The sequence below is a fragment of the Megalopta genalis genome, chromosome 2 (genome assembly GCF_051020955.1).
Source record: "Megalopta genalis isolate 19385.01 chromosome 2, iyMegGena1_principal, whole genome shotgun sequence".
NCBI lineage: Eukaryota > Metazoa > Arthropoda > Insecta > Hymenoptera > Halictidae > Megalopta > Megalopta genalis.
Genome location: NC_135014.1, coordinates 26,362,434 through 26,387,594, shown reverse-complemented (window position 1 = coordinate 26,387,594; position 25,161 = coordinate 26,362,434). Strand labels below are relative to the sequence as shown.

At 42.8% G+C, this 25,161-nt stretch overlaps 1 protein-coding gene across 1 annotated transcript; it reads left to right on the top strand.

Annotated features, from left to right (window-relative positions):
- Positions 1-5,706: 5,706 nt before the first annotated feature.
- VAChT (Vesicular acetylcholine transporter) lies at positions 5,707-23,480 on the top strand. Its single transcript, XM_076518910.1, has 3 exons — positions 5,707-6,224; positions 8,238-8,426; positions 10,594-23,480. The coding sequence occupies exon 3, from the start codon at positions 10,726-10,728 to the stop codon at positions 12,463-12,465; it is 1,740 nt and encodes a 579-aa protein (XP_076375025.1). The 5' UTR covers positions 5,707-6,224; positions 8,238-8,426; positions 10,594-10,725; the 3' UTR covers positions 12,466-23,480.
- Positions 23,481-25,161: the final 1,681 nt, after the last annotated feature.

The window sequence follows — 25,161 nt, the reverse complement described above, 5'->3', positions numbered from 1 at the left end:
TGCAGAATGAGTCTCCGCGAAATCGTGTTCCCTCGATCAACGAATCTACTTCGAACAATCGTTATATTTATTCACGTAATTAACCGTTGACGTATTAACCATATTAAATGTATTAATAATATGTAAATTTTATGAATCACGCGCGTTCGGTAATTGTTTGCACTCTTGTTTGCAAGACGATACCTGAATGCATTAATGGAAAATCTGTAATTTTCATGTGTAACTGTGATATATATTTGTGAACATATAATTATATATATGTATATATAATTGCATTATTATATATTATATTATATTATTATATTATAATATAATAATTATTATTATATAATTATATATTATATATATAATTGTATTATTATATATTATATTATATTATTATATTATATTATAATATAATAATTATTATTATATAATTATATATTATATATATAATTGTGAATATATAATAGTACATATAAGTATATATCATTGTGAATATATAATCGTATACATAAGTATATATATTTGTGAACATATAATCGTATATATAAGTATATATAATTGTGAATTATTTATTATTTGGTAAACAATTTAGTCGACAATTTAGTTCGAATCAAATCTATAGTTCTTTTCTGCTGGCACCACTATGTAGATCCGTCGAAAGATCTCGAAGATCAATGATTCATATCACATGATTCGTATCATATTCAATATCACGATGAATCGAATTCAAAGAAGACGCGAATTCAACGATGCTTGCGAGTCGCTTAAATATTTGAGATTGGCTGGAGAACCAGGTCATCGTTCAACCCGCGACCAATCCGTGTACAGTTGTTCATTAACGCGGGGTAATCAATATCGATCTGCCTATTCGAGACGTTAAAATACCCTCTTTCGCCATTCAATTTCACTCGGCACTCGCTGAAAAACAATCAACCATTTCCTATTCGAACCGATCTGTTATTCGGTGATTTTATTATATTTTATTATTATATTTGTTATTCGGTTATTTCGATATATATATTGTACTATGAATTTATTCTTAATAAGACGATGGAATGTTGGTCGATATTATTATTTGTTATATGCATATCGATTCCGAGGCTGACCGTTTTCATTGCAATACTGCGACGTGTATTTTATAATATAATAAATCTGTAAAATCTTGTTCGACAGGAGAATATATTCGATGTTACAATATATTCATAAATATATACAATATTCGTTGTTATGCAACACGAAGTTCATCCGCATATTACATTTTCGATATTCCGTCGAGAGATATTCAGATTTTACGCAATTATTTTGCTTCATGTAACTGTAAATATACAATGCAATACAAATATATAATAAATAATGTATAAATATATAATACAATAAATGGAATAAATAAATACAGATAAATATATAATATGTAATATAAAATGCAAAAGATATTTTAGGAGAGAGACTATTATGGGAAACCATGCTGTACGAACCATATGGATTACATTATATGGTCTACGAACGTTGCCCGACTTTTATGCACGAATTTCCTTATGCAAACTCCGACACGCCCATCCACAAATTAATAATGCATCTATTGGTACACCGATGCATCGCCGCACCAATTATCGACGACCGATACATGTATACAATATGCAATTAGCTACGCAATTTTCCATGATCATAGCTATTTCTAATAACAATGAACCCGTATAAACGAACAATGCGCATCGTTGAACACACGACATTCGATATAAACAGTTTATCCAGGCGTGCAGCGAATGCGGCTGGAAAAGTGAGAAGCACGATTTACGAATATTACGATTTACGTTTATGTTCGTTTGTAAATTCGATCCATCCACGTTGCACTTGCCGCGACAGAAGCTGCACGCGTCCTTTAAATCGCGCTCGCGGCGCGGAAAGACCGCTTCGCGCGATAACGAGCTAGAACAAAGATCGGCGCTCGCGTCTCCCGCAATTTTGTTGTTGGTGTAATCGGACCGGTTGACACGATGCTCTCTTAAACAATGCATCGGAGTACCAGGAATATTCTCCGATATTCTGATGCGCCGATCTCTTTCTGGATTCTCGCCACCCGGTCACGCTCTCACGCTTTAGACGGTCTACTTAGCAGAACATAACGCTGCCCCTGCAGAATGTCTCGCCGAGCCAAGAAACTATAAGTAAGCTCATTATAGGACCTCGGAATCTTCTTCTTCTTCTTCTTCTTCTTCTTCCACCTCCTCCCCCCTTCTTCTTCCCCTTCTTCTTCCTCGTCTTTTGTCATCAAGCCCCGTTCGGAAACTTCGAAATTAGGTCACGTTTATTATATTAGGTATGGCCCCGAGAGCTCCATTATTTTTCTTATTCATCTTTCCATGACGGCACAGCGGTCTGCAGAACGAATCGACGTTTCCAGGCTGTCGCTGTGCATCAGATCGATGTGGAATCGTGCTGATTGAACCTCATCAGCCGGTTAGGCGTACCGGTTGCGACCGCGTGTTAACGATTTATGCGAATTTCAATGCGAACGCGGCGAATTCTCCCTGGATGTTTTATTGCCGGAGTAATGAAATAGGTGTGCGTTTAACGCGGCGCTCGTTTTAAGACAAACATCTTCCACCGCGTGCTGCAGTAATTACGTGAAAGTATTTATTGTTACATCATTGTACTTCGTTCTACGGACATTTGTAATCAGTTATGCGTTAGGAACTTCTATATCATTGTCTCCGCGCCGGCCGACTTCGTAATCGTATTATGTAATTATCGAGACTAAAATGTGATATTATTATATTATATCGTCGATTAGAACACTTGACAATGATCCAGTAATCTGATCTTCATTGTTCTGTATCGCACTTAACATAGAATTCGAATATTTCATAGTTAATTGCAGCGAATTCTCTCCAATTGTCGCTCAGCTCAGTAAATGTCTCTCCAATTGACGCTCAGTTTGCGCAGAAAAATGGACAATTTGGGAGGAGGAGACATTTACTGTACAAGCTGAGCGACAATCCGAGAGAATTTACTGTAATCTGAGCGCGAATTAGGGAGACATTTACTGTACAAGCTGAGCGACAATTGGAGAGAGTTTACTGTAATCTGAGCGCGAATTAGGGAGACATTTACTCTACAGCTGAGCGACAATTGGAGAGAGTTTACCGTAATCCGAGCGCGAATTGGGGAGAATTTACTGTATTCTCAAAGCCTCGTATCGCAAGAGAACGACTCTCGATTCGAGAAAACTCGACAGTGACATCAACACGTTCAACGAATATGCCCTTATCCGCACGCTCAAGTCTCCCCATTAATACGAGCGAGTTTGATACGATTTCCCAGCACGCAGCTTCGGAAATTCTGCATCCGATAAATTTACGGGCCGAATTAAACGTTTGTTCCGTAAATAAAATATTTCGGATTTTCGGAGGAAATCCTGCTTTACGATTACGTTACCGTGTGTAGGAGCTTGCGTATCGGTTGTTCGATGACGATACGCTCGTAAATATGATATCGAGCAAATCTTTACACGTTTACGAAGCGTGCAAATTTGTGAAATACATGAAAATAGAAAGAAGATAATAGAAAGTTAATATTCGGTCTAGTTTTGCTGTGACGAATCTTTCAATCGACGGAAGGAAATTTTTCCCTCTATCGAATGCTTGAAAAATGAGTTATAGAAATGGAGATAATTGCACGAAGATCCCGAATTACAATTGACACGTGACACAAATAGCTGTTAATGGGAGCTTCACACTTTTCTTTTTTATACGTACGACTCTTATATTTCCAATCACAATGTAAACATCGAATAATAATAATAGCGAAATAATCGCGAAGGCATCAATTTCCGTAAAAATAGAACATGTTACTTTGTTCTCAGCATTGTTTGTAATTTTGGTTAAGCTGATAATAAAAGCGGACAATAAAAAGAGACAGGTGTCGTCAAAACAATAGCCTACAATATTTCAATGCGATGCAAAAGAAGCTCGTATCACGCGCTGTTAAACGAAACGCGTGTCTTGAAAAAAAACGCGTTTTAAACATTCACCGAAACGTCGGTCCAAATTAGGTCGCGCGGAGATTTTTTGCCATTCTCGACAGAGTAGAATCGAGTAAATTTTTAAACCGAGAACGACTTCTACCTTTAAAATAGTTTTGCGCTCCGTTCGACGAGCATTATTCAACGAGGGTTCGCGCGGCACGCTCCTATTTCGTGAACTAGAATCGAACTTCGTAATTACCAAGAATGTCTTTCTCTAGTAATTAAGGGTAAAGTAAACGTTCCGTTTCCACGAGCCTTTTGCGAATTAATTCGACGCTGATCTCTCTTTCTCTCGCGCGAGTAATCATCACTGGTGAAACTAAAGATTCATTTTACCTTGCAGAACAGGATTTCGAACAACATTCAACGCGTTAAGAAAATCACGACGAAATCTCCGATCGTTAACGCTAGATTTACGTAGCACGAAAAACAGAGCTGCTTCATATCAATTTATAAAAGTAACGATAAGACGTTTATCCTGACTTTTAACAAGCGTTATTATTGCAACATTTATCCACCGATGTAGGATAATCTTGCAAGACTGCTAAATGCTGACCCGGTTTCTTCGAAAACTGTCGACGTTTCGATCGAAGAAGATTCTCGTCGTTTCGAATGCTCGTTAATGAGATCAGTCAATCGAGCACAGAAACTGCGTCGCCAAAATAAGAAGACGAAATTAGAAGACCACGCCGACAAAATAAATGAGCAAACAGCTTCGAAACGAAACAAAGAAACACACGCAAAACGAACACCTCGAGGAAATTACATGAAATCTAAACCCCTGAAATTCGCGGAAATCTCCAACAGCGCGAATTAAAGACGATCGACCAATTCGTTGTCCGAGTATCCGCAAGATCGGGTCGCATCGGCGACGGGTTCGACTCCGCTACGTGTGCACCTAATCAACGTCCCGTGTCCTCAAGTTCCCGGATAAGAACGAGCGTCCAATCTGTGGATGGTCGAGGCGCGGACACGCGGCCCGAAAAGGCGAAAGCCTGCGATCAGCGAGAACGCGATCCTCGACCCCTGAAACGGGGCGAAACCCCGTGGCCGAGCGTTGGGCGAACCCGCTAACCCGTAAGGAATCGGTAAAAATCAGCGGAGGTTCGCAGTTTTTCCCAGGTAACCGTGAAAGTTCGTGGCTCGAGTGACAGGTCCGGTCGGCGGCGTTTCGCGTCCGAAGGAATCCAACCTCCATTCCGTTCGCCACGTCCGAAGCACCCTCTTTTCCCATCAGCCCAGAGTCGTACAGGTGAAGCTCATATCGACCTGCCGCCAGAAATACCGCGCAGCATCGACCGTCGCCGTTATACCTGTTCTCTTCCTCTTCCCCCGGGAACGTGCCGGCCCCCTGTCCCCCCGCGGCGCACGCGGAGGGTGCACGAGGAACGCGGAGCAGAAGGGGGATGCGGATGGTTTGATGGTGGAGGGTTTGGGGGCTGACGCACGGCCTCGGTGCCGCGGCCAATCCCTGGATCCTGGAAACCGCGACTGCGCCCTGTCGCGATTTTCCTCGGAGGCTAGGGGAACATGGGGACGGGAAGAGGGTGACGTACGACCCGGTGGCGGGGAGGACACCGAGGGCAGACGTTCCAAAGCTACCCCGACGGAGAGACACACCGAGACGCCCCTGCCATCGGGAGCCCTTCGGTCTCAGTAAGTATTATCAGTCGTCCGGTATTTAGAGCTTTTCGCGGCTCCGGCCTCGCGTTCACCCTTTGCTCCGGGGGTGGCCCGCGCTGGATCCTCGCGGAAATTCGGCCGCGTCGTCGTCGCGTCCTCCGACAACTGAGAATAGACCGCTCACCTGGACAGAGGGTGCCCGCTACCGAAATGTCGGATACCCCGTCGTCCTCCTCGACGCGCCTCTCGCAACCCGGATGAGACCGTCCGACGATCGCGCGATGGCTTCTCGCGTCTGTCGGCTGGTTCTAGGGATCTGTTTCTTTTTCTTTTTTTTTTTGTGCGCCAGTAGCACGCGTCTTCTCCCGGAATCTCCTGTAGGAATCTAGATGATCGGTCGTGTTCGGGTCACCGAGCCTCCTGGTCGCCGAGCCATCTAGCCGCGTATCGATTCGCGGTGTCAATTTTGGTAGCCACCTTTCGGTAGGCCGTTAACACGTCGCGCGCCCCGAATATCGGGCTCGAAGAATTCGATATCGAAGTCGTTTCATCGATGATAAGCAGAAACTGGACGGCGGAGATTTAGGCGCAGGTAATAAACTATTGTTCGGCTGTTTCGGATTCTACGGATCCTAGGAATATTAGGGTTGTTCGGTGTATTGCGATGAGAATGAGTTTCGGAAGCCTGGTTAAAAAATTAGTGTCATTAGTACCGATAGTACCATTAGTGTCACGCGGTAAACTGAACGTATTAATCTCGACGGTTCTCGGTGCAAATTCTTTTCGAAGGCTAGCCTTTTTCAGGGCTAGCTGTTGAGAATATCTGTTCTATCGGCACGGCCTACTGACGCTCGATCGGAATCCGGTGTCACCCCTTTCGTCGCTCGAATTCGTCTCTATCGTGCTTCTCTGCTCTCGCGCGAGAGAATTTTGCGGCGTTCCTTAGAGAGCGATCGTTTCGAAGAGCACGATTTTGTGAAATATTTCGGGATCCGCTTTGCTTCGACTCTCGACGCCGTTTCAACGACCTTCCTCAAAGATCTTCTCGAGATCGGTATACGCTTGCAGATATCGCGAGCGTAGATTTTTTCGTGGAAAAGTGGTTCTAGTTCTTCTTAAATGTCGTCGGTCTTCGGTGAAATTTTTATCCGATTGTTAATTTAAATGTAGAAAATTTTGACAATCTTTGCACGCCGTTAGCAAACCGATAGAAGACGTGTTTCCTTGATATTGAATTATTTAATTCCGATAAAAAGGTGATAAATAAATAAATGTATTCTCTGTAAGTTTAGAAGATGATTCCTGCTAGATATTAATTTTTGTATGATTTCTCATAGCGCGACTGTTTGAATAGCTTCCGTTTCGGGGAAATTGAATGCTGTAGCGGCCGAAAATCTGTTGGGGCAACGGTTACGGCCGCAAAGAATGTGACACTTCGCGATGATACTGCATCGAATCGTCTCTGTGAGTTCGTATCGGAACGAATACTTTTAGCTTACAGCTTTTTAGAATCGTTATCGAGCTATTATCAGGAATTTTCGACGATTTTTATTTTCTTTTCGTCGCAGATCCTCGATCGTGCGCGTCGAGACACCTTCGCGCGAACGTAGAACTACGTTGTGCGGTGTCGGTGCTTCGTGATAGCTTCTGAAAAGAAGCATCGCAGGGAACCTCGTCGTTAAAACTTCATCGAAATTTCATGAAAACGTCGGAACGGAATTAAGGGGAATACGTGGCCGGAATGATCGCCGTTGCAACAGCGACGACGAACGGAAAAATTAGTTTCGGAAATGCCGTCGCGCGTGTGCCGATCGTTCGAATAGGAAAGGTGTAGAAGAAGACTGGACGTTATAGATAGATGTGGACGTTCCAAATATAGATTGTCCGATGGTAACGTGTGCGTAAGATAATAGAAGTGTTAAGGAAATTGTGTCGGTATTGAAGGAGGAACGAATGAAATCAACTTATAGCCTATAGATAGAAGGGAAGCGTGCTAAAGACTGACAACTTTTTGATTACTCTAAAGTGGGGTCGGTGAATGAGTATTTTTAACCGCGATCCATCGAGAGATACAAAAAAAAAAACGCATTTTTCGTTCAACGTTATCCTGCACGCGGTCCGCTTCGACATTTTCATGGTTACCTATTTAAATATCTTCTTACGGTAGTCAAATATTCGATCCCGGAATTATTTCAATGGGTATAACTATGAAAAATCGAATTACACGTGAATAGTATTAATTATTAACCTGGTTTCTTTCTAATCAAATTAATTATTTTATATTATAATAACTCAATGACTCTCTTACGGTAATAAAATACAATCCCGGAAATATATGTTCGCTATTTAAATTACACAATTATATTGTATTTTCTTTGTTATATTTTTTATCTATCGTGCGAACTAAATAAAACGATATTACGTGTACTTATTAAAATATGTAAAAATATTAAGTGAAATAAGAAAAACATCATATAAGATATATATTATATAAAATTATATAAAAAAAATATTAAGTGAAACACACACACACACACAAGGAAAACATCGTTTAAATTATATATTATAAAAATATGAAACCGGAACGGACTTGTGGTGTTCGCAGGCCCGGTTCCAAATTCAGCTAAAAAGGTGGAGGGCCCAGGGACGGGAGGTGCAGAGGAGTCGTTAAACGACTCGAAGGACAAGGACAGCGTTGCCGCTACGCTGAGCAACCTGTTCGCCGGACTTCCGGCATTGGCGGGCTCCCAACGCCTTGCCAATTCCCTCAGGCAGAAGTTCGCCAATAACTCCGGTAAGTTTACGAATTTTCTTCGGTCCACGGCGTTTCCCCTTCGTCATGGAGGCTCGTTACGATCGTTGACGAAGTTACCGTTCCCCTGCACGACGCTCACCAGTCACCGTAATTAATAAACGAGGGTGTCGACACGCATTTAACTACCTTCGACGGAACGTCAGTTTACGAATGATCGGTCCACAATAATAATTAATCCGTTTCTGACAACGACACGGTGGTCGATCGGCGCGACACGACGTTCGTTAATGCCACGACACGGACGCGCATCGCCGGTGCCAAGATATATCTCGCGAGTCCGTAAAATAAACTGCCAAATGCGGTAAATTCGCCCTAATTTTCCTTCGACGAAATTTTCTTCAGCCGAGGTGAACGGAAAAGTGGACAATTTGGGAAGAGGAGATACGGTTGTTAGATATTTAGTTTTATTATATTATATTTTATATGCATGTATAAATATATAATATCTAAACATAATAGATATAATATAAATATGTATATTATATATATTATTATATAATATAATTATAATATTATATATTATATTATAATAATTTATTAAAATTATATTATTATAATATAAATATATATATTATTTATATTATACATGTACGTTATTTTATTATTATTGTAAAAACGAAGTGCAAGATTCGAATAATCGTATCTCGTCTTCCCAAGTTGTCCATTTTCGTTTACAAGCCGATGGAAAAATAGCGAGAATTTTCTGTACGCTGATTTTAATAACCGAAACCCCGTTATAGTCCGTTGTTTTCTCCCACGCGCGACGACAGCGCAGGGTGCGTTCCAGCTGGAACGTCGTTGGGACAACGCTCGAAATTTGCGAGATCTGTTGCACAATTTATTGCGATAATTATACCGTGCTGTTCTCGCATTTTGTTATGAAATCATTTCACCGAATTCACGATCGAGAATACTGCGACCTGTTTCTCTGTGCGACCGTCGACAACGATTTTTAATTCAGCTATTGACCGGAATAAATGATCGAAAAACAATATCCTGTCTATATATATATATTTTATAAACAAAACTTCCAGACGTTTCCAAACTCGTCTCTTTCGAACACCGCGAATTTTCACGCGAAGACGCGAGAAGAAAAATAATTTCGTGTTTTTCTTGTTCTCGACGCACACATTTTGCATTTCCGTTCAGCGATAAAATTTAGCAAGTCGTGCTCGGTACACCTCGTTCAATCAGATCGCAGGGACGGCCTCGAAACCGACGGTTCGACCAGTAAATAATCGAAACGCTTGGCTCCGTTTCATGCAAGCCTCGCGATTCGCGACGACATTTGGCACAACTTCGACGCGTTTTAAATATTGCAACGCGACACTCCCGGTCGTTCTATCGCGGACTCGGCTGAAAAGATGGTCGCGACGAAATCGATCGTTCCCATTTCGCACGATTTCGGACGGTTCGCAGCGATCGCCGCCAGGATCGGTTCCTTTCTCTCGCGGTTCCTTCCTCCGAGATAAATAAAATGACACCGTACCGACCGAAAATACGAGGCCACAGATTTAATTGATCGAACAGATTTAATCGATCGTAGCGTAGCGTCGGCTATAAACTCCGCGCGAAACAATTGCCGGGGCGGCGTTTATTTACGAAGTAAACTCGTGTCATCCGAGGTACCGACCTTCACCCTCGTTTCGCTGGCAACACAGCCCACCCCCACGTTTCTATCTCTGGTAACTCGAGACTCGATACGAAACATAGGTAGCCGAGAACCTCGAGGGGGAGCCTCCACCCGGTGTTAGGTTCTACCAGAAGCAACCGAAGAATCAACTTCTAGCTAGAGACGGAGCGAAAACCTTCATCGAAACGAAGATGAACTCTTCTGCGGCGTCGCTGGTAGCAAAAGGTCGGGTTGGGGTGGGATAAACGCCGATCAGGCCGGGTCAGGGCTCCCCTATTCTTGAACTTCATGAAATTCTCTCTCTCTTTTTCTCTCTCTCTCTCTCTCTCATTTGGCCCGAAAAACCGAAACGAGCCCGATGGAAACGAGCACAGCGGTCGAACGGCGGACAAAAAAAAGCAGAAAGAAAATTGCATAGAATAAAAACAAAAACAAAAAAAAAATAAAAAAAAGAAACAAAAAAAGATTGCATGATTTCGGGAGCTAACCGTGCCACTCGGTGATCTGTTGTAGGTTATCCCCGGCCCGGCCTGATGCGCCCCAATCGCGACGATCTCTTCGTCACTCCCGAGTTTAGTTGTTATTAAACCCTGTGGAAGACGATCCTGTACCATTAAAGGCGGCTACCTCTAAAGACACACCACCATGTCGACGAGAATACCCATTCTCAACATACCGGTCAGCGAGCTCAAGGAGCTCGTGTGGATGAAGCTGCAAGAGCCGAAGGCGCAGCGCAAGCTCGTTTTAGTAATCGTCTCGATAGCGTTGCTGCTCGACAACATGCTGTACATGGTGATAGTGCCGATCATACCGGATTACCTGAAGTACGTGGGCGCATTCGGCGAAGAGGAGGAGGAGGTGAACGCGACCGGCCCTCCGGTCCACCATCACGGCCAGGACTCGGCCACGGGGATACTGTTCGCGTCCAAAGCGATCGTCCAGCTGATGGTGAACCCGTTCTCCGGGGCGCTGATCGACCGTATCGGATACGACATACCGATGATGATCGGCCTGAGCATAATGTTCTTGTCGACGGCGGTGTTCGCCTGCGGCGGCAGCTACGGCGTCCTGTTCTTCGCGAGGAGCTTGCAAGGCGTCGGCTCGGCGTTCGCGGACACCAGCGGCCTCGCGATGATAGCCGATCGCTACACGGAGGAGTCGGAACGCTCGAAAGCGCTCGGCATAGCGCTCGCGTTCATCAGCTTCGGCTGTTTGGTGGCCCCGCCGTTCGGCGGTGCTCTCTACCAGTTCGCCGGGAAAGAGGTGCCCTTCCTGATCCTGGCGTTCATCAGCTTGGCCGACGGGTTCATGCTTCTCCTGGTGATGAAGCCGATCTCGGAGCAGCTGAAGGAGAAGCGCGGCAACGACACGCCCACGATACCCATCTGGAAGCTGCTGATGGACCCGTACATCGCCGTTTGCGCCGGTGCTCTGATGATGTCGAACGTGGCCCTGGCGTTCCTCGAGCCGACGATCTCCCTCTGGATGGAGGACAATATCACCCACGACAACTGGAAGATGGGAATGATCTGGCTGCCGGCGTTCTTCCCGCACGTGTTCGGCGTCGTGCTCACCGTCAAGATGGCGAAACAGTATCCGCAACACCAGTGGCTGATGGCCGCATCCGGCCTAGCTTTGGAGGGTTTCTGCTGCTTCATAATACCGTTCTGCACCTCGTACAAGGTGCTCATGATCCCGTTGTGCGGGATCTGTTTCGGCATAGCGCTGATAGACACCGCGCTGCTGCCCACCCTCGGCTATCTCGTGGACGTGCGATACGTCTCCGTTTATGGCAGCATCTACGCCATCGCGGACATCTCGTACAGCGTGGCGTACGCGGTCGGCCCGATCATTGCCGGCGGGGTCGTCGAGGCGATCGGTTTCACCGCCCTGAACGTCGGCATAGCCTTCTCGAATCTGCTGTACGCGCCGGTCCTGGTCTACCTGAGGCACATCTACGACTTCAAGCCGTTCCAGGACGAGGCCGACGTCCTCATGCAAGACCCGCCGGACAAAGAGTACCAGACGTACGTTCTCCAAGAGCAGAGACCGCTCTCCGGCGACGTCGGGAACCATCTGAATCAGACGCGCATGGAGACCGACGTGGACCAAACCGGCTACGAACAGAATTACCAGGCGCAGGACTACCAGCAGCCCGATTACGGGCAGAACGTCACCGGCTACAACCAGGCCCAGGCCGGCTACGAGCAGCCGCCCGGCTACGAGCAGCCGGCCAATTACGCTCAGACCGGCCAGGCCTACGGCCAGAGGCCGTACGGCCAGGAACAACAGGGCCAGATGGACATCAACCCCTTCAGGAGACCGAACGCCGACCAGAGACCCGCCGGTGGCGACAGCAATCCCTTCAGACAAGGAATGTACTAATGTGCGTCGGTGTGAACCGGTGCCGAAGAGTCTTCGGGACAAGCTTCCAGTTACCAAGAGGATGAACTATGACGACGCAACAGGTCTCTCTCTCTATATATATGTATATATGTATGTTTACATATATATGTATATCGGTGATCGATGAAACAGAAAAATAAGAAAGAAAGAAAGAAAGAAAGAAAAGAGTGCGTCATCCTGTGATTCTGACTTGTGGAAGGGTGGAACTTGGGGAAGACTTCCAAAACGATCGTTTCGATATTGTTCATCTTTATGCAGATATGTCGTAAATGGTTGTACGTTATACCCTTTAGCGGTGCTGTTGGAGTCAATCCGTGTGGTAGTAGTGTCGAAGAAACTTCGTCGAATCGTAGGAGATTTTAGTGTTACGTATCGTATCCGAGAAGCGAGGCGTTCGAAGGGGGATGACGACGGTGTCGAGAGTCGCCGGGGGTGGGGGTGGGGGCCGATACGAGTTAGTGTTAGAAACGAAATTCTCGTGCGATGAATGTGGTCCAAAGAGTTATCAGTGCGTTGGCTGCCATGTTGGATCCTTTCGTAGAAGTGATTTTGCCGGTTTAGTGATTATATTTTTGTGTGCACGCGGCGACACGCGCGTCCTCGACGCGATCGTCGTCGCGTTTCCCATATGCGACGATCCTCGAATTCCTTCGATCGTGGAGAATTCGACGACGGAAAATTCGAGATGGCTACATTTATTTGTGTTAGCTTCTCTTTCGTTCTTTCTTTCTCTTCTTTTCTTGTTTTTTTTCTTTTTCGCGAATCGTTTCACGTTTCGTTGGACGGTCAACATGGCATTCAACCGGTGGAAAACGAACGTCGGCGGAGGTCAAAAGTTTACGGAGACCAATTTCCACAACACGTCGGAATGTCGGATAATATGCACAAAGATAAATAAGTAATGTAAAACGAGGAGAATGAGAAAAACTGTTGAAAATCTGCTGCGAGGAGGAACGGTGTTGTTACAGCGGATCGAAACGTGGAGAACGCGAGAGGGATGTTTTAAGGAATGCCGGACAAACGAATGGTGGATATTCCAGTGTAAGACGCGTAAGTGTTGTTCGCGAGAGAGTATACGGGGAGAGACGAATACGAGAGTGACGAGCAGAGTTGGATAAACTGTAATTTAACGATGGCTCGCGACCGTAATTACCGGCAACGGCGAACGTATACAGGCTGTCCCCGGGAAAATACCAGGCGAGATGACCGTGTCGCAAACTCTTGATCTCGAAATCGACGTTTCTTCGTTTCTCGCTGCACAGCACGTACATAATTTCGATAATCTTCCTTCAATGCTACGTCACATTTTTAAACGCGTATACATACAATACTATATTATATTGTGTATTATATATTATTATATATCATATTATATGTCATATAATGTATATTATTTTACATTATAATATTTTATTATATATATATATATATTATATCATATAATGTATAATATTATATTATAATATTTTATTACGTATATTATATCATATAATATATAATATTATATTATGATATTTTATTACATATATTATATCATATAATGTATAATATTATATTATATTATAATATTTTATTACACATATAATATAATATAATCTACAATAATACATTATATGTATATACACAATTTAGCGAATACATCTATACATATGTATTCGCAAAATTTTAGTAGATAGTTGAATTTATGTTCGTTGCTCGTCCGTGTTAAGTTTAACAGAGTATATTTACCCTAACCTCTACATATCGAGCTGCATATCGAGTTATACAAAATTCACAGTCCATGAATAGTTAATCGTAGAATTATCTTCTATATGAATTAACTTCGATCGCGACGAAAGCCGACGAAAGTTTAATAACTCAGGAACAATCTAGGCCTAATTATCACCTGCCCGAATCGTAGCCACGAAAACGGGACTCGCGCGTGAACCCTGATCCGTTCCGATCTATAGATTAAAACTTCGCCTGGTTTGAATTCAAGGGTGACTCAAAATTTCATCGGGAACAATTGCTACGATCGACGAAGGGTTAACGGTTGCGACAAATAATTAGCAAAGTTTTATTATCGTTACGTTATTCTTAGCTGTTGTTAGTCTTAAGTCGATACATATTAATTCGTATCCCTTTTGAACAAAACTTTTTCTTTAAAAGAAAGCTGCTCCAAAGCTTATCGTGCTCGAGAGTTTGTCGGCGTGTGCGAAGAGGACTATACTGGGAGGAGGGGGGACACTTGTATACGTAAAAGCACGCGCATAAAAATCGTGTAATTCGTGTACGCTTAAATTCGCAAAGTCGACGATCTCGAAGAGGAGAGATCGAAGCTCGAACAAACTTTCGCGTATTCGCGAGCGAAGAAAAAAATCAACGAACTCGACCCACCAATTAATTTGCTGATCGCTTATATTCGCGAGCGAGATCGATTACTTGCTGTCCAACTCTGCTGAGAAGTAAAGTAAGAACTGATCCTTTCGAGGACACGACTTATGGTAGCGCGATGGCGGCGAATGCGTCCCCTCAGCAAGGAGCATCGTTCGCCGGCGAAATCTTCTGTTTTTCTCGATTGATTTATGCCGTTATCTTGCTGAACCGAAGTTAGCATATCATTAGTTAAGGGCGTCGGTTTGAACCATAACCGTTGAAGCTTTCATGTAGGTAGTTGTATAGAGAAATGGTTATTCGAGGTATCTAACAAACAAAAAAAAAAGATAAAAAATAATAATAATTCGTCGCCTCAGCCACGGTGTAACTCGTAACACATATCATTATTATTATTCACACGTTACTTAATCTCCTGTTGTTAAAAAAAAAAAGATAGCCGACGGATATTTTAATTAGCCGACCGAAGAAAAGAAAATTTAACCGTTAAAGGGCGTATTCGAGGATTCTAAAGAATGTTGAATCGTAATTAGTTCCGTTACGTCTGTGTGTCACAGCTTGCTAATTCGAACGTTCGCTAATCGGTGGATTATTATATTAGAATCGTAAAAGAATAAAAAAACGAAAAAAGAAAAGAAAAGAAAAGAAAAGTCAGACGTGTTTTATACAGTTTGATATTTATCATTTACAATTTGAGAAACTGCGGACGAGGAATCAATGAGACTTAATTAGTTAGCGTTCCGTTAGCACGTGTTTTTTAGTACTTTTTCAAGGTATGACCAGTAGTAGGACGATAAGCGTATCAGAGAGATCGGTGTACAATTGCTCGACGTATTTTAATTGTTATGTTCGTTTTATCGATGCATTGCCAAATATAATACGTATATATATATACATATATTTATAGCGTAACGACGATATCACGACGAACGCTAGCTTCTGTTGACCGCGTCGAGATAAATTCGTTGAGCCGATATACAGGGTGTCCCAAAAACGTCTCGCAGCCCGGAAATGGCGGGTTCCTCGGATCATTTGAAGCAACTTCTTCCTTTACAACAATTTTCTCCGAGGCATCGTTAACGAGTTATCAACGAAAAACAGTGACCAATAAGAATCGAGTACGGCCGACGCGAGGCGGCCCAGCCAACCGTCGCACGAAGCCTAGTTCCGCCCATTGGCTCGGTCGCCTCGCGCCAACCGAGCTCGCCTCTCATTGGTCACTGTTTTTCGCTAATAACTCGTTGACGGTGCCTCGGAGAACATTTTTGTAAAGAAAAAAGTTGCTTCGAACGACCCGAGGAACCCGCCACTTTCGGATTGCGAGACATTTTTGGGACATCCTGTATAATAGTATCTTTAATTTTGCCACGTGCCGAAGCAAGTGTTTTTATAATAGAGAGCCCAATTCCGCGAGCAATCGTACACCGAGTGTGCTACATATCCGTGTATTCCCGATAGTTTCCTTTCTTTTCGTTCGAAGTAGAGAAAACGTTTCCTCTCGGTTGGTTTGTCAATGGAAATCGTACAATGTTTTAGGTAATATACGTAGACGTACGTTTCTATTCTACATGTATATGTATATACGCAGATTAACGATTATCATGTGCCAGCGACTCGCACGTAAAGCTTCACGAGTCCTTCTCGAACCTATCTCTGCTGAATAATAGAAACTTCCTTTGAATGTCGCGTGTGCGTCGGTAATTGCGACGGAACACGGAGAAAAAAGAAGAAAAGAATAAACCGCGTTGCTCTGGCGTCGACAGATCAAATATATCTATATTTTTGTTTTTATACGTCGTCTTAAGCAAATTTGATTAAGCTAATGCAAGGAAAATGTCGATTTTTCTCTCACGGTCGAAAGAAATTAGTCGAACGCCGCGTCGCGTCGCATCGTGCCGTCGAATCGACGAATATACCATATATATACATATATACATATATGTATATATAGTAATGTCTCTCTAATTGACGCTCAGATTGTCCACAAAAATGGACAATTTGGGAAGAGAGGAGCCTCGCGAATTCGAGCCTTGAGACTTGTTTTTATAGTTACCGATTGTCAACGATTATAAAAACATGCTGCAAAGCCGGAATAATCGTATCTCCTGTTCCCGAATTGTCCATTTTTCTGCACAATCTGAGTTAGGGAGACATTACCGTACTCGTCGCTGAAAGAACGACCGCGCGTTGTCTTTTATCGCGATCCGCGAGTTCAATCTGTGCGCGCGCGACTCGTCCGAATTGATTCTGACGTTCGATTCGTGGCAGCCTCGATAACGATAAATGTGAAATGACTCCGTCGGTCATTCTTTACTAAGCAATAAACGACGAGGAGCGTCGATCACGATCGACCTGTACTCGCTTCGAAATTGAGAAGGGCGCGGAGCACGGGGTGCGAGGCGAAGCGACGAAGTTGCGTTCGATAATACCGAAGAACTTCTCGATGGAAATTCGATGAACCGATCGATTCTGTTTTACGTTAAAGCTGAAACGTTGCTAGACTAGGGAAAACTAGGGAGAATGCGCGGTACGAACGTTCTACGACCTCGAAAATAAAATGTATTTTATTGAATCATTATATTGAAAATGCAATATATAAAATAAATACGATATCGTATTATTTTATATTTATTTCGATATAATACATGTATAAATACGATATTGAAACTATATTAAATCGATTAAATTCGTTGAACGTGTTCCAAGAAAATTGCGATTTATCCAACGCCGTGTACAGCGTGTCCAAAATCTACGGGAAATTATGTACAACGTGTCATTAGAAAAGAAAACAATAAAGAATCCAACTGCCCACGGTATCGGATAAATCGCAATATTGTTGCAACATTTCGCGTTTGATCGAACAGGTGTTGCAGTCGCTTCGAAAAGCGTATAAAAATTCTTACTGTAATTATGCTGTACACGTTTGATTTCCTTCGCATCACACGTTCGTTCACGACACTTTTATAAACTGTATAATTTAATAAAGAGTATCAATGTGTTATTACATCCTTCTCGACCGGTCAGCGATTTTTTACGAGTGCACACACCCCCGCGCAACGTTTCAGCCTTAACCGAAAGAAAAAGCGGTCGCTTTATCCGCCTCGTTCGTCGAAAGTTCCTCGATTGCGGCGCAGCCTCGCCGTTTCAGTCCGATCGCGAAGCGTACGACGAGCACGAGCCCCGAGACGGATCTCCGTTCGAAGCTTTCGTCGTGTTAGAAATCGTGTAAAACGAGGGAGGCGGGACTGTAAAATGGCATTTCATAAGCAACGGCTTAAATATCCTAATTGGGAGATCCCCGTGCGAAAAGCGTGCCTGCTAGGCTCTCGTTCAATTTTACGCCCGTGTCCTATACGCAGCATTTCCGTACCTACTCGTCAATACTTAGCGCAAAGAAACGAAGCGATCGAAAAGCATAAAAGAAAATTTCGGGGACCGGCGGGGACCGGTCATCGCGGTCCCGTCGGCCGACGAGAGAAACCGTCATCGCCCATGGCTTTGGTAACCTCTTGAACGTCGCGATCTCGCGGTCGCGCGTGCTTTGAGTTTTCACAGTGCCTGAACAACCTAAAGTTTCTACCCGTTTACGTGGTACACTCCCGATCCCCAAAAAACGCGCGTGTGTGTATACACTCCTCCCGAAACAGCGTAAAGCTTCTATATTATACATACATATATGTAGCTTAGCCATATTTTTCTGCAACCAGGCGATTCTGTTTCTTCGTAGCGGGTATAACAGGATGACGGGGTCGGTCGAAGTGAATCACTGCTACTTTTATTCTCTATATTTTGCAGAGATCGATGTGGACAATTTCTTTTATTCGGCACAAATATCCGCAGATATTCTTATCCAGCGAAAAGAATCGTTCGACGAGCGGACGAATTTAAAGTTCTGGCGAACGAGCTTAAAATATAAATTTAAAAAATTTAAATAATAATATAATATATAAACTATACTATTATTATAATAATATTACTATATTATTATTATATATAATATTATTATAATAATATTACTATATTATTATTATATATAATATTATAATAATAATATTAATATATTATTATATATAATATTATTATAATAATATTAATATTATATTATTACTATATAAATGATATAAATTTGATTTATATACAAAAATCGTTCGCATCCGCTTCGACGGATTCTTTTCTAATAACCTCGTACACTCCGCGGACATTAACTAATTTTAATAGTATCCATGGTAATTAGCAGCCCGACGTTTGCGTTGTAACCTATTACAAGCGATAGTACTCTTTTCGTTGATAGAACGGTCGATTCACTTCGCACACGACACGGCGACACAGCGAGCTGGCCTCTATGAATCTTAGCGTAATAATTAACGGAATGTCAACGTGTTACTTGCCGATGGTTATCGGAGCACAAGAGAGCCGTCGTTGCAATCTTTTTGCGGACGAGATTGTTTTTAATAGATTATAGTCGAAAGAGAATGAGAGCAGGTGTCTGGAATCCTGGGATGAACTGTGCTGTCTGTGAATTTTTCTATGGTAATTATTGTACGCGTAACGTTGTAACCGTTAACAATCGCTTGGAGCGAGCCGCAACGATAGCGTTCGTTGTGACGAAGCACCGAAATCGTTGTCCGTAATTAATTGGTTAGACTTTGGTGAAATTCGAAGAAGAAGTATTACAAATCGTTTTAAAAAATCGAAGATAAACTTCGCCAGGAACGTTTGAAATTTCAGAGCGAGACAAACTTTTGGTACTTTGTCACAGATTATCTATCTTCCCGTTTAATTTAAGTTACTTTCGTATTTATAGCGAGGAGATATTCAGGGTGTTCCATAATTATGTTGACACTCGGTAGAGGGCGATTTCTTAGGTCATTCGAAGCAACTTCTTCCTTAGCGAAAATGCGATCCGCGGCTTCGTTTACGAGTTATTAACGAAAAACACTGACCAATCGGAGAGCGAGCGTGGCCGGCGCTCCGCCCTTGCGGCCAATGCCGCGTCAGCCGTACGCGATCTCTCATTGGTCAGCGTTTTTCGTTAATAACTCGTAAACGAAGCCACGGATCGCATTTTCGCTAAGGAACAAGTTACTTGAAATGACCTCAGGGATCATCCTGTTCCAGATGTTAACATAACTGTAGAATATCCTGTTTAGTATCATATCTTATTACGTGCGCATCGCGTGTACAAGATATATAATATTGTATAGAGAATACATGGGCCGTTGAATGCGGAAATGGTGTGGAATTTCTGTAAAATGCAATAACGTGAGAAATTGTTACAAACGCTTCAATGTAGTTCTAATGTTACTACGTTGCGTTATACTTTCGTGTAATATCCTTCGAGCTCTAACTTGAACCAATAAAACGAATCGAATGAAATATTCAATTAAATATGATTTAATAACGTTAAACGAACCTGGCCAAAAAACAAAATGGACTTGCGTGCATCAATTTTTGCTCCGAACGGCTCATGTAAAGATAGCGAATTCCGTGCGGTACCAATCGTGCGCGGATTGTTCTTCGAACTTGATCACGAATTCGTCGAGTTGCTAGGATTCTCGGTGAAATAATAGGAAATGCGTCGAATTCTATCTCGATCGGACGATCTCTCGCGTTCGGGGAAAAACTGTGTACACGGAGAACACGCGAAATCTATATTTCTTTGCGGTTCGACCCGTCGTAATTGTCGGGAGCAAAAGATAACTATCGAGCAAGGCGTTGTATGTACTTATATATCGTAAGTTGTATTACAAATATAAATACATATACACTCGTATTCTATATGTATGTATACGGATAATATGTCGCGAGAATACATAATCGTAGCTTCTTTCGTCTCTTGTAAATACAATTAGATGTGTTCGAATATGCGACGGGGAAAACGCGCGTTGGTACTCGATTATCGCGGAAACAGATAATATTAATATCTTATTTCTGCGAAAATAAGAGAAACATTTAAAAAGGGTGCTCCCGGTATATGCGAGAGGAGAAACGTAGATTTATTCTACGGATACCCGAAATTTCGATCTAATTGTTACTTAAATTCAAATCTAATTCAAATCTAATTCAAATCTAATTCAAATGTAATTCGAATCTAATTCAAATGTAATTCAAACTAAAATACAGTCGAACTCGAAACTAGAGCTAGCGAAAAAAGGGGAAGTCCGTGTTCATTTCGAAGATAATTTGCACGTGATCGAAACTCGAGTCCAGATCTAATTTGCAAATTTCTGCTCGTGCCTGCCTCATAGCCGATATCCTTTGGTCGAACTCCTAATTTAAACTACGACCAGAGTTATAATAGATGTTGTTGATCTGCAATTTAATTGAACTCGATTCGAACTGAAGTTCCACGGGGGAGGTTGTTCCACGAAAAGTTGAATTTGACCGAGGTTCGAGCACAAATTTCGATCCAGGTTTCGTCCGTCTGCCTCTTCTCGTCAACTTGTAACTGTCTCGTCGTGCCGGCTTGTAATCGTTATCTAGTTTCCCTCTAATACCCATTTAAATGGAAATCGAATCGAATAAACCGACCATCGAGACGCGGCTTGAAATATAACTGCGAAGGATGCGACGAGTCACGATTCGAGTTTCGAATTGTTCGGGTCTATGGAAATTCTTGTATTGTTCTGCAATTTATTCTGTAATTTGCGTAACAATGATCACAGTCTTTGAAAGATCGCGAATATTAGCGTCAGGCTGAACGGGGGCCGGTTACTGCGGTATCGTGCTACGATCGTACTTCGTTCAAATATTTCTCCGAATTTATCACGTGATCATCGGGAAAAATTATTATCGCCCCTTGAAGCCTGGAACTTTTGTCTGGAACTCTTTTCTCCATTGTTAAGAAGAAAGACGAGTTATTCGAGCGATCCGTTCAAATTGCGCCGCCCTGTGCAGCAACAATATTAATAATAGTTATTAGCCTACGATTAGATATAAATAACTCTTTAAAATAATTCTTTATTGCCCGCGGTGATAGGATATTTTATACCGCGGTGCGCGATTACCGGCGACTAAATATTTATTCGCGCGTTCCAAATTTACGTTCCAAAATAATCGAGTGCTAATACCTGTGTTGAACTGTCTCGAAATAAACAAAAAAGGGAAGATCTCTCCTGATTTGCATACGAGGGACCTGCGTGCATATCTTGCCTACGTGTAACATAACATATCAGTGTGTAGCGACAGCGAAATCAAACGCGGCCGATCCGACTGCGGGATACACTTGAAAAAAAAAACAGGGACAAAGAAGGAAGAACCGAGGCGAGGGAAAATAAAAAAACCAGAGGACGCGTTTCGGAGAAGCGTCGATAGGATCGCTTAGGTTTCAGGGCATATTTTTTTCGATTTTCGCGGGTCCATTGGCCACCGCTGTATTGGACTCGCGAGCAAACAGCGAGAGGACGGGCGACAAAACATTGGATTGATGCGGAAATAATGCAAGTTTCGGATTTCCTAACTGAGAAGAATCGGGGTCGATAGTGTTTTTCTTTTCTTTCTCAAACTCGGTGCCAGTCTTCCTCTTCGTCACTAGTTAAATTTCAACGCCTAGCAGTCCTTTTTCTAGAATCTCGCGAGAATTCTCTACGGTTAAGATAATTTCATCCCCCGCCATTTTAATTCCGATCGGAAGGACCTCGACCCTTTCAGCACCTCCGATCGAATCGGTTTCTCCTACGAGACGCCTTCGTACGAATAACAACGATTTATTCTTTCCTAGATAATCGTAATCTGTTTTCTCTCCCTTGCACGAGACTGCAGCAAATTCTCTCCAATTGTCCTTCAGCTTGTAAACGAAAACGGTCCGTTTGGGAAGAGGAGATACGATTATTCGAGGCTCTCGGCTCCTCCCCGAATTGTTCATTTTTGTTTAAGAGGGAAAATTAGGGAGAATTTACCGTGCTTAGAATTTATAACGAGAAGCGCGAAGACGTAAATTTTAGAGTAAATTTTAGCGAACGTCTTCGAAAGCGTTATTATAGTTTCTCGTAGGTTATGTTCGAGCATCGCGCGGAAGAACTTGCGAGGTGCTGAAGGGGTTGAAACTGAAATTGAAATTAGACGAGGCCGCATCTCGATTTCCCTTGATACTCGTTTCTAGTCGATCGAACTTCCATTATCCTAGCATCAATCCGATAGAGGCGGTTTTTCGGAGATTATTATCCACCGTAGCAAATTAATATGTCGTCGTATTTTAAGGATCGTTCGAACGTATTTACGAGAACAAGCGAAGAAAAGAAATAAAATCATAGTTAAACTGCAATACATTCGCGCACTTCCGTCGTGCATATACACCAGAACGAAACGCACCTGCACCAACGAGTATGCTATAATACATAATACACGAACACGTATTTGGCGTATACACGAGTATATAAAAAAACGGTATATATACAAGAGGCAACAAAAAGTGAAAAAAAAATGAAGAAGACGAAACAAGAAAACGGAAGTACATGTGAGATATAACGAGTCTATATATAAAGTACCCAAGCAGGACACGTATGTATGTATGTATGTACATTTAAGGGAAAAATCAAGTATTGAACTGCGTATTTACTTGAAATCTATGATACTGTAACATTGTTGAACCAGTTATTAAACATGTCATTGTTACCGAAGAATACCTCGAGTTTTCACGTCTTTGACTTACCACTTTTTCGATTATAAATATTATACGAATGGTCGTTATATAATTATGATATATTAATATTAATTATAATTGTAATAATATAATAATATAATTATATAAATATCACGTTTTACCGGTTGGTTACAAATTACTTTCGGCGGGGTCAGCCGAAGCAATTTTATTCTCGGTCGAACTTTTTAACGAAACTATACCGTTAGCGACATTCTGTTCGGTTCCTCCGCGTCGAGATTTTTAATTAATCCATCTCCAGTTCGTGTTAACTCTGTGTTAATTTACACGCACGCTATAGGAAATCGTGGGGAAATTAATGATTCGGTGTGGAAATTAACGTTGCAGATTGCTTTCGAACAATTTAAAAAAATTTATATGGCTTTTGAACATTCAAATATGCGGCGAGGTTGATCTTAACCCCCATAATCCCACCCAAGGGAGGGTTAACGCGTCGTTTCTTATGCGAAGTGTCGCTAAAATGCGTCGCGAGCATTTATTTATTCCGTAACATATTTATTCCAATAGCTGCGTTCTTTGATCGAAAATATTTCACCGTACCCTTTCGCCCCTGTAATTTCTGGCCGCGAGGTCAGGTCACCCCTGTCGTCAAAATGTGATCGGTTAGCGTGCGCAGGTCGAGTGGCAGCCGTTATGTCGTTCGATTCGCGTAATTCGTTCGTCAAAGGCTTTTCCGACGGAGCGAATTATCGAGCTCGCCCGTTAGAAGTTTCGCGAACGTTTGATAAATATTTAAACGACTCTCGCCGGTATTGAAAGCGAGATGATGCTCGAGCGCCTTAATCTTTGCTTATTGTTGGCGCGGAATTCGGGCCTAATGAAAAAGCAAAGTATAAAACACGCCCGCCGCGCCGGAAAGAAGGGAGGCGAGAGAAAGCATCGACGGGTTGTCTGCGGGGCCCGGTTTCAACCTTAACCCCATCAAAGTGTAATAATATTTATATTAGGGCGCGGCCCGGAGGGTAAGAGACATCGTTGGGGTTCCGTGCAGGGGAACAAGGTATTCGAGGGGTGAACTACCCTGAATATCCTGGAAACTTCCCCGATATGTTTACGAGTGGTTTGCTCGTTCACTATTCCCGATATCGATCTAACCGTTAATTGGACTCGAATATCGGGCCGGCTTCGTTGCCGCGCGCTGCTTTTATTTATCAAACGAACGCGAATTGCAAATGTCCTTTTTTTCGTGGAGATCCGCCGTTTCGAGCACGAAACTCGCTGGAAACTCGTGCGTTCCAGCGGCAATAATATATAAAAATAGAACCGGTAACTTAAAATAGAAGGACTCGCGTACCGGACAATGACCAAAATACCTTCGCCTAAATCTTGCAATTACTCGGAACGGGAAAAAACCACCGGTATTTTCTGTCATCCCTCTTTCGTCGATGCGCCGACAACGGCATCGCGTTTCGACGTTGACACGTTCAACAATTCATTTCACAAACACGAATAGATCCAAGAAATATTTTCGAAGGAAATATCATCCTCGCCGTCGGAGACACACCCTGAACTATTGTAACGAAACAATACATGTATATATGGGGTGGGCGGGGGAGGGCATCTCATTGTACAGGTTTCGTATTATTGATCGCGTTCCTGGCCGATACCTGTCGCCGCTGCTTAATTCAGGGTGTTGCTCGAGA

What these genes read in the sequence shown, in the direction of transcription:
- VAChT (XM_076518910.1), top strand. Translation starts at nt 10,726, where the DNA reads ATGTCGACGAGAATACCCATTCTCAACATACCGGTCAGCGAGCTCAAG.